Source organism: Thermobia domestica, chromosome 7 (assembly GCF_964235325.1).
Source record: "Thermobia domestica chromosome 7, izTheDome1.hap1.1, whole genome shotgun sequence".
Lineage (NCBI taxonomy): Eukaryota > Metazoa > Arthropoda > Insecta > Zygentoma > Lepismatidae > Thermobia > Thermobia domestica.
In genome coordinates, this window is record NC_137460.1 from 96071626 (window position 1) to 96088990 (window position 17365).

Sequence of the window (17365 nt, forward strand, 5' to 3'; positions counted from 1 at the left end):
ATCACGATATCAATAATAAAAAACTGAAGATTAACGATTTATTAATATAAAGCTAATTGTATTACATTATTCGGATGATTTTTATATATGACGCAGCAATCTTGTGAACGAATACTCAGTAGATACCCAAGAAACATCAGGTAGGTCTATATAAGAATTTAAGAAATCAACTTAGTATCCGCCATGGGGAAAATATGGCATATACCGTTTTAATATGTTACAAACTCGGTATCGCCAAATTCGGTTCATAGCTCACATATTCATCCCCCATATGGTATATTGGACTTTTTTCAAGTTGGATTCGAATTAAGGGTCTCTTTTGGAACCAAGGAAGTGAGGCATGGACCTAGAGTTTCACATGCAACTTTTACATTATAAGTTCTCGCAAGGAATAGAATCCTGATCTCCCACTTTGGAAAGGAATACGCAAAGTACATAGCCAAAAGAAAGCTCTTATTTTTATAAAGTTAAATGTGTTGGAGGTGAAAGCAAATCCTACCATATATTACATGCCTTACTTGACTATGTTGAAAATCTGAAAGAACATCCTGCCAGAGAGAGGATATGTTCATCCTATTCATAAATAGGATTATTTAATAAGTTTTCACATCCCATTGTGCAAATGATACTTAAGTATTAATGTGAGAAAGTTCTGAAAAATTTAGTCCCATTCTGGTGTTAACAGATTATAAGTTGGATTTTGCAGCTTGTAGACATGGAATATAATTTGCTACTTTGCGAAATAGAACTCCATTTGGCACCAAACGGGATATGTGATTTCACTTAAAAAAAAACGCCCGAACCAGCACTGGAATTGCGTGTTGATTTTCACTTGACAGGGTAGTTCAGTCCATGAGTAGATTAAAGTCAGAGACTGCCTTCAGTCCATCGCTCTTGATTTCTTAAGAAACGAAATTCATGTTTAATATGGGAACCTAAATTGCGTTAAACCTTGAGTTTATGATGTAATTAAGGGTAGATTGTAGTAATCTCCGTATATCTGCCTAACATTTATATAGACCAGCATGTATTTACTTCAAGTTTATATAATATGTTAGTATATGGTGAAACTTTAGAAGACTCTTCGTGTTTGCTTATGATTAGTAATGTTTCCAAAAACAAAATTCTTGGGAAAACCATTGATTATAAGAATTCATCAAGGGAATTTCTAAGAATTTAAATTATGCATATATACATTTTAAAAAATTAGAAATTCAACGATGAATATTGTAAGTTACAAATATCCTTGACTGTGTCACAAAGAGTTTGTTCTTCAGTAACACACAGAATCATAAGTAATCAACTTCGAGATATTATTTATATTCAATGACAGCATTCTGGTTGCTACCATTTTCTCATCGTACCCATTTCTACCTTTCATAAAAATGTAGTGTGCATATAATTTAGACTGGAGTCACTATATTGTGGAGTTTTATTACAGTAAGTAGTAAACGAAAGCTGATGTTTCCGACAAAATTACCATTTATAAAATTACACCCATATAGAATACACTAATCTAGATCACGGTGCAAACGGATACTAATTTAGGGAAAAGTTAAAAATTTTCTTTCCTTTCCTTTTCCTTTATGGCGTCTCTTGCTATATTTTAATACATCTTCTTCAGTTTACTTGTTAGAAGTTATTTGGTTACATATATTACTAAATGTGATATAAGGTCACTGGGTTAATCAAAGCTAAAAGTACTTAAGTATCCGGTGTACAGGTCACATTTAAGATTAAAGTTAATATGATTAATATATGATTACACTAGAAATTAACATAAGGATAATAATTATTAAGGTTAATAAATGAAATTTTCAGAAGTTTAATAAATATGAAAATTTACTCATGATTTGTGAAATATAGAATGTGTACTTTATTTCAAAATGCCGAGAACAACACTAATTTCTTAATTCGGATTACATTACGAGACATTATTTAAAATATGAAATTTCATATTTATCCTGTATTTAGTTATATTCTGAACATTCTGTATTGTCAAACGTTTAAAACTTTATTTATTAACCAAGGGTGGAAGTGGAATTTACTTATAATTTTCTAAGAGCTGAAGGCGGATAAAGCTGTGTCAACACTCAGCAATCGTTCTAAAAGTTCTGGTATACAAATGAGGAAAAGAGCGTAATTTAGTAAAATAAATTGTTTTAAGGGAATATTTATGAATCAATGTAACAATACATTTTCTTAATACTGCTGAGTTTACATCATTATTACTGCTCGCCGATATATTCCATTACCACAGGAAAATAGTGCAATGTCTTACTTAAATGTAAATTTCTTAACAAGATACAATACGCTTAAAGACCCAACGAAAAAGAGGAAAATTTAGATTATTATATTGATATTAAGTCTGTTCATTCCTTTACACAATCCTCACTTCAGTTTGATTTATTACAGTTAAGACATTTATAAATCAAAATATAAACTAATTATAATACATTGTATGCGAAGCTTGCCGAGAAAATTTATATCCACGAAATTTTATCTGTACCTAATAGCACAAGACTAAAGCTACTCCTCAGTTAATAACTGATTTGTAAGCTCGAAGTCCACCTTATATGTTGTGGTTGTACAAATCGATTTTATTATGAATTAGGTATTTCATGTATTAATTCACTCAATTCATCTTAAGGTATGTTCGAAGTTATTATACTTGATATGTATAGACAAAACTTGTTAATAATTAAGCGCCTGAATTTGTAGTTTTCATTACGCTTCGTAATCAAGTAGCCTCGCTGTTTGATTGTGGTGTTGTAAGTCTATCATAACTGACTAATGTTGGTTTCGTACTTAAATCAAGTGCAAACACATCAAAGAACTGACCATCAAACATATGTAAAAATTTATATTTAGTCTTTATGCAATTTCAGGATGCAAAATCAAAGGATATTTTTTTAGAAGTATCCGTTCTTTTTGATGCGAGAAGAATGACCTTAAACATTGCATTTATTGTTAAATAAATATATACATCTTTGCAGTACCGCTTATGCTAATGGTAAATTTGCCAACGCTTTGATACATTTTAATTGCATTTGCTATGCCTATTAATTTGCGATTAGTCGATCTAATGGCACTATTTTAAAATATGTCCATAAATTGGGTCAAAAGTAAAATTACCTTAAAATTGGGATCTTGAAGCTACTGGTTGTCAGTTATAATAGTACTTATGCTTCAGAAAATATTTAACTCCATTCTTAATAATTTAATCAGAACATAGGACCTAATGTAACTTCTTAAACGTAAATTACGTGCTGTTTCTTGCAAAGTATTTTAAAACATGAGCTATCAGTAAGTATAAATATCGCAAACTTGAGGTAAAAATTCTCTAGGACTCTGTGACTAGATATATTTGATATAGTTTAATTGGGTTCAGCATTGCAAATTGCTATAAGAAATGCAATTAGAGATGTATTGAATGCTGTACAATTTTGCAATTTTCATTAGTGATACTACAGAACCCCCCAACTTTGAGGTTAATTCTTTCATTACTCCAGGAACATATATTACTGAAAAAAAATCAACGGAGTTGACAACCTAAAATTGTGTATTTTGAAATTTATATATTTTAAAAACAGAATTATAAGTATTTCAATGCTTGGGTATCTTTGGTAATGGCATGGTCATTAGTTCATTGCGCTTATTTCTGTTCGTAAACCTAATCACCTATATGATATCTGCTTAGTGTTTCTTTTTATTTTTTGTATTTCTTATAGATAATAAGTCTAAAAGAATTTTTATAAAATTATACGAGTATAATCTACATACGCTTAAAACATTCGAGAAACCAAAACGAATGGAAGGAAAATATGATATTTATAACTTTCTCTTAAAACGATAACATTTTCAAAATATAATTAATTCTGCCGATCTGCTACTGTGATATAAGTAATTCTGTTTAGCAAAAGAATAATTTGATTTTTTGCAAGGGGAGACTAATGTTTGTAAAGAATTAAGTAAGAAAAAGCAGAATTGAAAGGTACAAGCAGGATTTATGAACAGATTTATTAACTCGTATATATATATATATATATATATATATATATATATATATATATATATATATATATAAAGAGTAAATACCTTATCTGTCCTTTACCATTCCTTGGATCATGAACCGGTTGACTGATATGATTTCCAGTAATGCATAAGGAGGAAGCAATACCTTCCTCTCTCATTGGGTCGCACTTAATTTTCCTGCCCTTTCTGATGTGGAGCAAATTCTTAACGAATTCCAGGAGAAACAGGTATAGAAGTTCAATGCAAGCTACCAGACTTCCACCAAGAAACAGGCTACCAGTTCCACCAAATGAGACTGTAATTTGGTATAGAATTATGATACAGTTTATATTAATTAACATAAATACGATGCGCTTTGAAGACTTAAATGTTTCACTAATTTCAAATTTGCAATATAATAATACATTTACTGACGACCTACATTATTTTTTTCTGTTAGATTTACAAACTATCCTAAGCACAACTTTGGATGGAGATCTTAAATAACAATAAGCTGTGTCCGTAAGTTTGTGCATCTGTATATTTGCAGATAGCATAGATAAATCGATATGACGCAACTCAATTAAAGCTATTGGACTCAATTTGGAGTCTGAGGTATAGGTTCCATTTTCTATCTTGTCCAGTGATTCAAACTGAAAGTGTCACAATCATATGAAAGCTTCTGGTTGTTAATTCCATTTCAATACATCTTAAATGATGAAAGAAATAGAGTGTTGCTTTCTTATACGGATTCAGCGTGCAAAAGTTAGCTTTGTAATGGTATTGTGTAATTTTTGTATAATAACTTGTATTTACGGGCAAAATGCGATTTTAAAGTATGCACAAGCCATTCAAAAGGAAGAAAAAGAAAATAAAAAGCAAATGGAAGCAAATGACCTACTTCAGATAATGTTGCGAGGGTAACCCTAGAAGGCACCGATGATGAATATGATCGCAAGCAAAGAGATAAGTTTCGAGGAAACAGGACGAGGTATAGAAATGGAAGCCAAAACAATCGGCGAAGAGAAGAATGGGTTCACAGAAGAGAAAAGGAGTCAAATACAAATTATCCGCCTAACAACGATGAGGATCTACCTGTCAGCGATGAGGCTACTTCTAAGAAGCAGAACAGTGACACATCTGATGATCAGAACAAAAAACGTGGTAGGACAAATTACCGTGTATATTACGGAAAGAACAAGTACAGTTCTGTTAGGAAATACGACATTTCGCCATCCGTAAAACAAATGAGAACTGAACCTAATTTAACCGGTAATGAAACTGAACCAAATCTTAGTAGCAATAGTAATCGTACTGTACTTAAGAAGCATGAAAACATTAGATCTAAATTCCCTCGAGTTGGATTTCGTAGAAATTTCATAGAGAGCAAAGATTATATGAATAAGAAACAAAGAATTGCTGAAGTAAATAACGCGGAAGACTATATTCCGGTTTATGACATTCAATGCAACTTGAATGAATTCATAGGTCATGTAACTTAAGCTAAAGTTACGGCGTCCGAGAAAACCGTATTCCATTGATTCTTATTTCGTTTCGCTTTAAATACCGTTATGATTTCGTTTGTCATTTGAATTCTATGAAGATAATATGAATAGTAGTAACACATTTAGGCATCAAATAAATTAATCCTAAAGTTTTCGAATTTTGGGTTTACGCAATATTGATGAACTTAAGTTATGGCGTCCTTCGAAGTATACTAAAAGCAAATGGATGCAATTAGTTAATACCTTAGTTCCTTCGGAAGTTGTAACTAATGTTAGCTTGAATGACATTTAATCTTTGAACTGATTCTTAATATGATACTTTCTTTATTTGTGTTAGTTTATGTTATGATGTTGATTATAGTATTTTGTTCTAGATATTGTCGATATTTCATTTATAAATTTCATTTTGTTTGAATATATACCTGATCCTTTCTCATTTAAGAGAACAATCATACAAATATCATAATAATATCAATTTCGCAATTTTCTTAGTTTTACCCAAGAAAATGACATAGATTTGGTTAACTTCCAACTTATAAGACGTATCGATGGCCTCGAAAGGACTTTAAATTAAACAACTTTTTATAACGTTATTTGAATGTACCTTCTATTGTCGATGTTCAATTGTTTGAATTAATAAAATGAAATTAATTATAAGAATTAAGATAAATATGAAAATAATATTGATATAAAAGTAAAATGTGATATATGATTGTGTAAATTGTAATTATTGCATATACGAGGGTCATTCGAAAACTCAAACAACCAACATGTGATATCCCACGGTCCAGGATTTCTTTTTTATTCTTAAACAAAAACTCAAATTTTTCGGGCGACATTATGTAATGGTATTGTGTAAATTTTATATAATAACTTGTATTTACAGGCAAAATGTGCTTCTAAGATATGCCCAAGCCATTCGAAAGAAAGAAGAAGAAAATAAAAAGAAAAAGAGATGTAATTTGTTTTCTGTTATTATGGTTGATGTTCTGATGTGATAGTGATATGACATGTTTTGTAAGTTGTCATAGCAACGAAAAACATAAAATATATTGTTAATCCATCTTGTAAAATATATATGTACAATATTTAAAAGTGTGTAAGTGTTTAACTTATTACGTACTACAATAAAAGAGGGTAATATCGAAATGAAGTGTTTAGATGGATTTTGATAAAACAGTAACCTAGATTATATAAATATACGGACTGTGGGCTATAACGACATATTTAAATATGCAAAACAAGCGTTAAGTTCAGTAGAGATTGGCGTTATTCGTAATATACATTTAGAGGTCGTTATAGTTTCATGTCAATTTCGTTCCTCTATTCAATGCGGAAGAAGTGAAAACATATAATTTCCTATTTCGACATAGATGACTATAGTGAAAACTATATAGACAGAAAAAATCCTGAGGGCTATTTAGTAGGCTTATCGCTTGAATAGGTGGTATCTATAATTTTACTCTTCTAGTCCTCGTGAGAGTGTTAGGAATCTACTTCCTATTCATGCTTCAATATTAATCTGAATAAAGCGAGAACTATAGGATATAGCTCTAATTGTTTTCTGCGTGGATTCGGCATGCCAAGAATAAGGTAATCTCGACATATATGCCTTAATTTAAGCTGTTAATGATGCAAATAATTTTTGTTCAACGCAAATATGTGTAGTGATAAAAAACAATAGACACCATAAAGCATTTCTTTTCAAAGCAGATTCTGTACTTCATAGATATGTTTTATTTCACTCCATTTTTTTAATGCACTACAGAAGTGATGGTTAAATTTCTAGTGTCATTATTGATATTACAGAGGGACAAAGTCTACTGTAAATTCACAAAATGAGTTGAAACTCAGTAATTCACTCTTAAACAAAATATCATTTCACTTAAAAATGGTTAAATTTTTATTTATAACTCGAATGCGCTAAATCAAAACGATTTACTTATATTTAGAGTTTCAACCCTGGAACACATATCTCACTTCACCTTGTAGAACAAAGATGAGTGATGATGAATCATAACTACTTGCTCTTTATCTTTATGGCAAAATCTGTTACAGATATTTTTATTTTAATTGTAATATGATATTTGGAGATAACTAGATCGTTAGCTTAACAATTGTTAACATTAGTGAAGCAGACATTTATATTGCTATTGGCATATAAGTGATACTACAAAGATATAAAGTTTAGATCATTTTCCACTTCATTCCGTGGGCGGATATGTTTATAACAGTTTCAAAGGAATCGGCTTCCTCAAATTGTAGACTTCGAGATTTAAATAATATAAAAAAGTGTAAATGTACTCAAGTGTGGGGCCCCCTTGGTTGTGGCGAAGTTTTATTTAATTGCGTGTAGGATCTACACAAGCAACAAATAATTTATTCCACTTTTTAATTGCGTTCTGTGTATATTTGTGTTTCGCTTATCTCAATACACTTGCATTTTTATAATAATATTAACGGCTTTTTCGCTTTACGTTGCTAATATTTAACAATCAATTATGTCTTGATCATTGTAAAGAGAAGGTCCAAAGCGCTACTATGTAAAAAAGTATCACAAGTTGCACATTTATTTTCTGGTGAACTAAAGACAATGCATTTTTAACAGTTTGACCTAAGGTAGATGGTTCAGTAATCGAAACAATAAACATAACTAGATTTGTTTACTTATTTTCACTCATATTTAAGCTCAAACATCAATTTCATCTTCGTATGAGGACTGAATTTAGATGCTAAGTTCTACTTATTTAGATCTACAAAACTGTCATAGTTACTTAGTTCATAAACAATATTTGGTACAAGGTTTCTTAAGTAAAAGGAAATAGGTTCAATTAATCCAACACACCAATGTAATCCTGGGAAATAATGTATTAACTTCATGAACACATTGTAACACTACTTAAGGTCTGGGCTCATTTACAAGGTAAAAGCAGGAGCCGAAACCATGGTACGAGACAAAAATAAACCTTATTTATGGATTCAAAATGAACTAAAATACAAGAGGCGCATCGCTAATGTAAAGCGCTAGGAATTTGAGACTACTCCGCCAATTGATATGTATAATGAATTACAACAAACTAGTTATTCGAAAATGAAATGTAATGAAATCTTTAATTTTACGTCTTACGATTATTCTGGTTAGGCTAAAGGGGACGATAATGATGATAAATGAATGAAATGGTGGAATGAAGAAAGTTGGAGGAACCGGGAGAACCCAGAAAAACCCATGTGCATGGTGTTTGTCCACTATAAATTCCAAATGGCGCGTGCTGGGATTGAACCAGAGACCCCAAGCACCGGAGGTGAACGCTCTGTCACGGAGCCAACGCGCCGCCAATAGTTATTCGAGAATGAATAGTTTACAAAATGAGACTTAACTCTTCGTAATTGATTACATTTGGTAGCAGCTAGAATGTTAACATATAGAAAGAACAGATACAACATTTTTTAAAAAGATTGGATTCCCTCCAAACCCATTAAATAAGTCTTAGTAAAATACTGGATTCCCTCCAAACCCATTAAATAAGTCTAAGTAAAATACTGGATCAGTATCACGCACTGCACAAACACGTGCACTTATTGATAATTCGCCAATTGTTCAATCAAGACAGGTCTACTCCAATGGTTGTGTTTTCTGATTTATATGACGTAAGATGGGGAAAGTCGAATGATCTTTACTTGTGGCCAAAAATTCACAACTTGAACTGTATCAATTATATATTCACTTTTTTCTCTCACATCCAACAATAACCCAGTTCTCACGTCCCATCTGAAGGTGGAAATGTCATCTATATATTCTCCAATGTGGCAGAAACATGGAACATTCCGAAATTGAAAAAAAAACTTGATTGAAACTCCCCCAAATCTCCTCACACAACCTGAAGAAATATAAGTGTTGGCGATGATAAAACACAACCTCAGAGCAAAGCAGAGTTACGTAGCATGAGTTTTGAGACACATTGGCAAAGGATAGACTATTGGAGAGCAACAAATTATAACAATGACTGTAAAATTCAAAATATAAAGCTGAATAAAAGTGGCGTGATAAATGAAGAAAGAACATAATTGCAATTAAGGAAAATATAGGTATTTATCATATCTGGTTCATATATAACGAGCACTAAATCGACATCGCACTCATCTCAGAAAAGCAATTAAAAATTCTGAATTATTTCAAACCGTTGAACACCATTATCTGACTAACAGACCAATTACGCAAAGAGATAATGGAATAGCTATCAGGTTAGTTGTGCCAAAGGATGAAATTACATCACCTAGCTCTAGTCATTTAAAGTCAGGATCATGCAACTTCTTATTGCTACGGAGAAAATGCTTGTAGTCTCAACCATTCTAATAGTAATTGATGATCTAAGAATTACGCCCACTATAGCTGGAAACATTAAAGTCAAATATTTATCATTGCATTCCAAGGTCAATAATGGCAAGACCACATGTTAACCGAAGTTTGCTATGTGGCATCTAATAGGTGCGATTCTCACTGAATCTACTTATTTTCAACGAGGAAGGGGAATCTAGATATCTTGGATATACCATTATATACTGATATTAATATCATGAAAACTGATGTCTCAGTGATGTATATTGTACTGAGTAGCTAAATGTCGATTGCGTCTTTACAGTTTTTAGTTTTGTCACAGAACCTATAAGAGCATCTACCAGCTATCAATTCTTCCTGACACCAATGTAGGCAGATGTTCCATATCTATATCTATCTATCTATCTATATGTATACCTATAAGTAATTCAATATACAGATGAATTATGCAACTGCTAAGTGTTACTATGATAAGCGTTTATAGAGTGTCATTACCTTTATCAAAATGAAAGCTTCTTCTTCTGAAAATTATGAACAATGTATCTAGCGGCATTCTAGCATTACACCAAGAAACAAAAACTGCTTCGCATGCCCGCAATAATAAAATGTATTATCGTCTAACGAGGAGCCGAACAAGAATTTTCAGCAATCTGTGAAGGAAATTTGCAAATCAGTCCATAAATTCAGCAATCTATTTAATGGCCGTAATAGTCATGCTTTTAAAACCCGTGAGTAAACAAGTATTTGCCATTGAACTGTCTGAGAAAATAAGCCAATTGCAGAGCCAGCAGCCATACGTTAGGTTTACGATTTCATTTAGATAACTTATCCTTTCGGATCAACTTAGCGTACCACGGGAGGTGATTAAAGTTATCACACAGCTGAGCATTGTCAAAACAATAGGACAAGTTCGCATCCCTACCACCGATCTTTCGAAAGTGCCGCGAAAACTTACTATTGTACTATGTTTCATCTTTAAGGCATTGCTATCCATGGGCCATTTTTCAACAAGTTTGAAACCGGCCACCATTTACATACTGCCAGAGACGTGAAAACCAACTCTCTACACAAGTTTATATCTCAATACTTGTTTTAAATCATTCTAGAATGTGACTGAGAGATTGTTCTGCAACACTTTGCCCAACTAGAAATGTTATCAATTAACAACAGCAAGATCAGTTGATAAATTTAGAATTTTCAGGACGTTTGGCACCACTGCTGATCTTACAGGGGTAGTAGGAGTCACTCAAGTTTATGATGACCGAGCTCTCATACTGGTCATTTTTCTTGATGTTAAGAAAGACTTAGAACCAGTATTATATGCAGATTACTTTACATTTGAATCAGAAATACCTAAACTTCACACATGACTCATAATTTAGTTCCTGCACAGCAGGTAGTTTCCATGCGGAAAAAACAAACAGCTTCTCAGTAGAATTAGTAATTCCTCAACAACTGCTTGTCCTTAGAGTCATCCTATACAACTTGTACATGACGAATCTACCCGTAAGCATTAACACTGCAGTTGTAACCATTACCGACTATATGTTGGTTTTCAACTGTAAATGTAAGTACAACCACGCCAGAGCGTGAATTATGGAAACTGAAGGATTGAATGGCCAGATCATGCATTAACATCAATTACTAGAAGACAAATATCGTCAAATTCATAAAACAATGACACTCTCTGGTAGGTTAACTGTATTATGACGAACAGCATAACGATCCTGCTAACAGAAAGAATGTATACTGAGGTATTCAGCTACACTAGAAACTTTTATTCAGTAAACATGTTCCACACACATCTTCTGAAACTACAAAACTACTCCAAGTTCTCACATACCTGCTGCAAGGTTTACGATTACAGATACGAACCAAAATTAATATATATAATTTTGCGGTTCCAAATGCAAATTATGTATAGTAATTCTCATAATACAATCCTGGTTTGAAAATTGCTACATCTTCGTACAGTATGGAGCTACAAACTGTACAAAATCCCACAGGATAATAAAATACTGGCCGTTTTCGCTACATAAAGACAAACATAATGCTTGAGGAACTCGACTCTAGAAATCTTTATTGCATCTTTATTTCATGACAGAAAGTATCTAAACCATTTTCAGACATTTCAAACATTACTTTCTGTTCCAAATTAAAACAGTTTCTGTTTCAAGACAAACTTCTCCTCGACTTCTGATTCCACAATCAAGTGATATTTGCCTTTCATCAACAAACAATACTAATTTCCGACCTTCAAAGAACTACTTCGTCACGAAGAAGACACATAACAACGTTATTAGCACATTATACAACAAATGCACATTATGCAAATAAATGGAAAACAACTCAAAGTACATGGTTGAATCGTAATGATAGAACACACTTTTCTAAAATAGGAGCGCAGTCTGCGCCACCTAAACAATCTTTATTCCACTATACGACACTTCACCTATACGATGTAGGGTAGAATGGAGTGAAAAAATCGAATCTTGGAATGGGAGAGAAATATTTCTTCAGGGAACATGGTTTCGATTATAACTTATTTTGTGCCTACAGCTTTCTTTTGCTTTAAGAGGATTATTAAAAAATATAGATGGCAGTGTTGGCAATAACAATTTTGTATTATATTCTAGATTTAGTGAAGAAAAATATTAGAAGATAATTAGTCGGTAATTGAAATTTAGTAAGCTAAGGAGAAAATCAAACAATAGTAACATAAGGAGGCAGTCAAAAAAGAAGAAAATTGCTAAAACGAAAAGACCCACTATTACTATTTTCCCTTCAAAACTTAAATGGGTACCTGACTGTCAATAACATGAAAGTGTGGTGACAGCTTTTACTTAGTAGCCACAATTTGTGTGGGGACACTTAAAGATGTGTTTGCATTACAACTACTTCTATTAACAAGGAAATTTGCTTGTGTCTTTGTGGTAGTGTTACTTTTTGATCATACATGGCAAGCTCATCGTCTGCCATTAAATCTAGAGGTACTACTGTCTACTCTATATTTGGTTCGCCTACTGAGTTGAATGAAAACGTACTACCAACTTACGAAGATGTCGCGAAACACTGTGAATTCTTGCGTTTCATCAATAAAGTACGATAAAAGGAACCAACTTTTAGTGAAATCTCAGAAGCTACATCTGTGAACTTGGAGGAAATTTGGACAAGAGCCTCGATTCCTGTTCTTCGAAGAAGAAGAATTGTATCCATGCTGTTCGACTTCCATAAAAATACAAAATAAAAAAACATACTGAAGCCATACAAGTCAAACGTATATGTATATAATATCGTACCAGGACCGAATTAGATAATTTCAGGTCAACAATAAAAGTCTGTTTGATATCTCTGCCTGCAGATGCGATTTGTCAATCAATCTCTTCCATTGCTACTGTGAGAAGAATAGTAAAGTCCAAGCCGAAGAAAGAGCTTTTCTCTCCGATCAAAGAACCAATCGAAAAATGTTTATGCATGGTGTTGATATAAGAATATCGAGAAAATTACAGATGAAGGCTCTGAGAAAGTTGAAACAATCTTCTTCTGCTACTGCACCTGCTTCTGAAGCAAGCACCTCCGAAATGAAATTTTCAGAAACAGAGTCCATTCAGGATGAATTTGCAGATTTCTTTGACAGCGATAAGGAAATTGACCCACTGCATGTATCATCCACACCAAGTACACGTGAAAGATCGCAAATGAGAGTGAAACTTTCTTCGTTTGCTTAAGTCTGTGACCGATATGGTGTATCACATATAGAAGTTACTACGATTACAAGTCCATTTTCCATGACTTGGGTGTAGTTTCACAAGAAGATGCATCATTAGTTGTAGATAAATCTAAAGTACAGAGAGAAAGACAAAAGAGCATATCAAATATATAGCAGAAATCTAGACCCCAGAAGCCTCTTACCGTTTTCTTTGATGGTCTTAAGGATAAAACACTTGTTCAAGTAATAACAAGACAGACATCAGGCAGAGTGTAATGGAAGAGCATATCACATTGCTCCAGGAACCTGGATCAACGTATCTTGCTTACTCAGTACCTGAATTTGGCACAGCTGTGAAATCAAGAGAGCATTTGTAAAAACATTCCCGGGATGTCTATCAATATGGAATATATTTTGGCTATTGGTTGTGACGGCATTCCAACAACCACGGGAGCTAAGGGTGGAGTGATCGCTCTTCTCGAAGAAGACCTTGGAAGACCACTGCAGTGGATCGTTTGCTGTTTCATCAAACGATCTTCCGTTACGTCATCTAATCCGACACATTGTTGGCACAACACTTGAACCAAGTGGATTTTCAGGACCTATTCGAAAACAGTTAAAGAATAGTCATAGCCTAGATAAAGTTCAAATTGAGAAAATTGAAGGGGATGTCGAGGAACTAACTGACAACGTTAAAGAAGGCTTCAGTTCAGACCAAATGTATCTATGCACGATATGCAAAGCTGTGCAGATCGGGAAATGGACTGAAAGGGTTGAATATCATAACCCATTAAAACTCAGTATTCTGGATGGCCAACAACAGCGAGTAGAATTCTTCGTTTGTATATTGTTACAAAAGAAACTTCGAACGAACTTCGCATTCTTGCCGAATACGTTGTCAAGGTGTATGCGCCAATATGGTTCTTATCAAGAACAAGCCATCGTGCACTGAAGGTGCAAAACATATATGGAAAATGGTGCACCTCTCCCGTTATCTGTCAGATGACCTGAAAGATGTTGTTTACCTCTTAATTCAGAGAAATGGCTTCTTCGGCCATCCAGAAAATATGTTAATAGCAATGCTTGCTGATGAAAGAAAACATATCAAAGAGCTTGCAGTACGACGAATTCGGAAGGCTAGTGAGAACAGTGAGGCAATACCACCAGCAAACCAGGAACGAAGAGAGATCACTATTCCTAAAATGAACTTCACTGTCAATGATTAGAATGTCAATGATTCATTACCTTGCCACACTCAATCAGTAGAGCGTTGCGTTAAACTAGTGATGGAGACATCTGCCTCTGTGTGTGGTGAGTATGCAAGGGATGGATACATAAGAGTCAGGATTGAATCCAGGACGATGATTTGCAGCTTTCATACTAAACGTGATTTCAAATTCTGAATTTTGTATTCCTATTTGTTCATTGCATTGATACAATGAAAACACTGTTGTTGAGTACTATAAGTGCCTTTAATACTTTTAAACCATTAAAATTTGCAGATTATGTGAAAGACATGAGAATGACAACTTTTGCACATTAGCCGATGTCAAATTTGATGAATTTCATTTTCTTAAAAAAATAATAAATAAATAAAAATGTAAAAAAATCGATTTTTACCAATTTCCAAGGTCGTTGGACAGGCAGAAGATATTTGATCTGCAAGAACATTTTTGAAGATTCTACAGGGACCGAATGACAAGTTTTGCACAATAGCCCATTTCAAATTTGTTAAACTCAATTTTCTAAAAAATATCATAAAAATTTAGAAAATTCGATTTTTGCCAATATTCAAGGTCATTGGTGAGGCAGAAGATATTATCTGATTTTGATGATTTTTTTGTGAATTTTGTAGGGACTGAATGACAACTTTTGCACACTAGCCAATTTCAAATTTCCAAACTTCAATTTTTCACTCTACCCTAAAGTAGGAACTTTAGTTCTCATCAGAAACTCTATTTTTTCATAAAAAGTCTATTTCCCTTATCACTTTTCACCTAAGCTGAAAGATGAGGTTGTAGCAAGTCAACTATGAGAGCATTTATTAAAATTGCGAAATTTCTACCATGTTGCAGCAAAAGTATGCCCCACTTTTAATGTAAACCATTTTCACATATGTATGGAATTTAGCGTACGCTAGACCTTTTTCTTTATGCCTAGGAAATTGCATTAATGATTCTTGTTTTTTAGCAACACAGATTTGCTATTCACGTCTTCATATTCATCCATACACTACCCACAATTTCAGGTTGACACTATCGTGCAGCATTAAGCTAAACTTATGCATCGCTTATACACATGGTTAATCCACAGTCTCAATGGAATACAATTATTTCGTGATAACAAGCAAAATTGTTGTGTGGTGGCTTTCATGTTCACAGATGTGATATAATTCAGTACTGAAGGCACAGTGAGGAAATTCAATTGCAGATACCACTAATATTGAAGGTCATGTTGATCTGAAAAGAAAGATGTGTAATGAAATGGATTTTGTCCTCAGATTCCGAAAATGATCTTCAAAATGTTGTATTACGCCAGGATTTTTCACAAATCACGAAAATGGTGAAATTGAGAAACACGTATTTTTTTAAATGATGTTGATATATGACAATGTTTGTAAGATGTTGAATAGCATTCTAGATCAATGGAATGGTTGTGTAAGACTATAAATACATATTTCAATGCATACTTTCCTAATATTAACAGCTACTCTCCACTTGAAACTTCCTCTTTATTGGATTTTCCTCGGTATTCTTCCATATTACATTTATCTTTAAACATCCATCAATAGGCGGTCATCATATAGATAGTACACCTATCCTGTTATATTTTTTCCATCAGTTTAATGTCCTGATTGAAAAGCTTGTCATGTTCGTCCGTACAAGCAAACATGATTATCAAGAAAGTATCTTAGATAGGCTTAAAGAAAGTGCGCTTTCATGCTCATGTTACAGTCAAGCAATTTACAAGATTCCAACAATTAGTTGACTAAAATGCTGTAATTTTCAGCCTTCGAGTACCCCAGAAAGTTTTGTACCGCATTTTAAAATGCAGTCTATGGTTACAATTCGGTCTCATTCATAGTTTTCTCGAATGTTTTGTCCGCCATCAATTTCCTTATTTGTAGACCTGTAAAAATGCCAGCTTTGATCTCTCCAGATGTGATTGATGGAAACTTAATACCAAGACACTGGAAGCATTCACTGTTTCTGCTTAAGGCTATCATAAAGTGCTTCTTTAAACCTAGCTTTATGTGTAACGCTGACAACAGAATTTTCGAGGAATGAACCAATGGAACTGAAATAATGTTCTTTTCTCCAGGTATAAAGGTACCTCTGACTGATCATTGCTTCCAAACCCAGTGTTCAGTTTCTGCTCTGAAGTCCCATTCACACAAAAAGGAAGTGTATTTTGTGTACCCTGCTTGTTGGCCGAAGAATATTATAGTGAACTTGAAGCTACCGCAAACAACACCACTCATGTTGTTTGTCATTAAAAGGCTTGTTTGTTTAATTTTCACATATTCGTGATTTGTGACAAACCTGACGCGTTATATAACTTTGAAGGTCATTTTCAGAATCTGCAGAAAAAATCCATTACAATGCACCATTTTATTTCAAAACAGAAAACAAAGTTGTAAAAATGCATATCAGAGTAATTGGCGTGACTGGAGCAACATCGTATAGAGGGAGTACCTTTTACGTTATGTAACTGTTTTCAAATTCCTAATAGATTATGCAATTAAACTTTCGATATTAATTATGACTATTGTTATTGTTCTAGCCAGGAGCATTGCTAGAT

General features: G+C 33.3%; 1 protein-coding gene across 1 annotated transcript in view; it reads right to left on the minus strand.

Moving 5' to 3' along the window:
• Positions 1-845: 845 nt before the first annotated feature.
• LOC145689261 (pickpocket protein 19-like) overlaps positions 846-17365 on the minus strand; it is a 103718-nt gene continuing 87198 nt past the window's right edge. The window contains exons 8-9 of the mRNA XM_081763397.1: positions 4115-4330; positions 846-901 (exon numbers count right to left, since the gene is read on the minus strand). Of these exons, the coding sequence (XP_081619523.1) occupies positions 846-901; positions 4115-4330 (272 nt within the window). The remainder of the gene's footprint in view (positions 902-4114; positions 4331-17365) is intronic.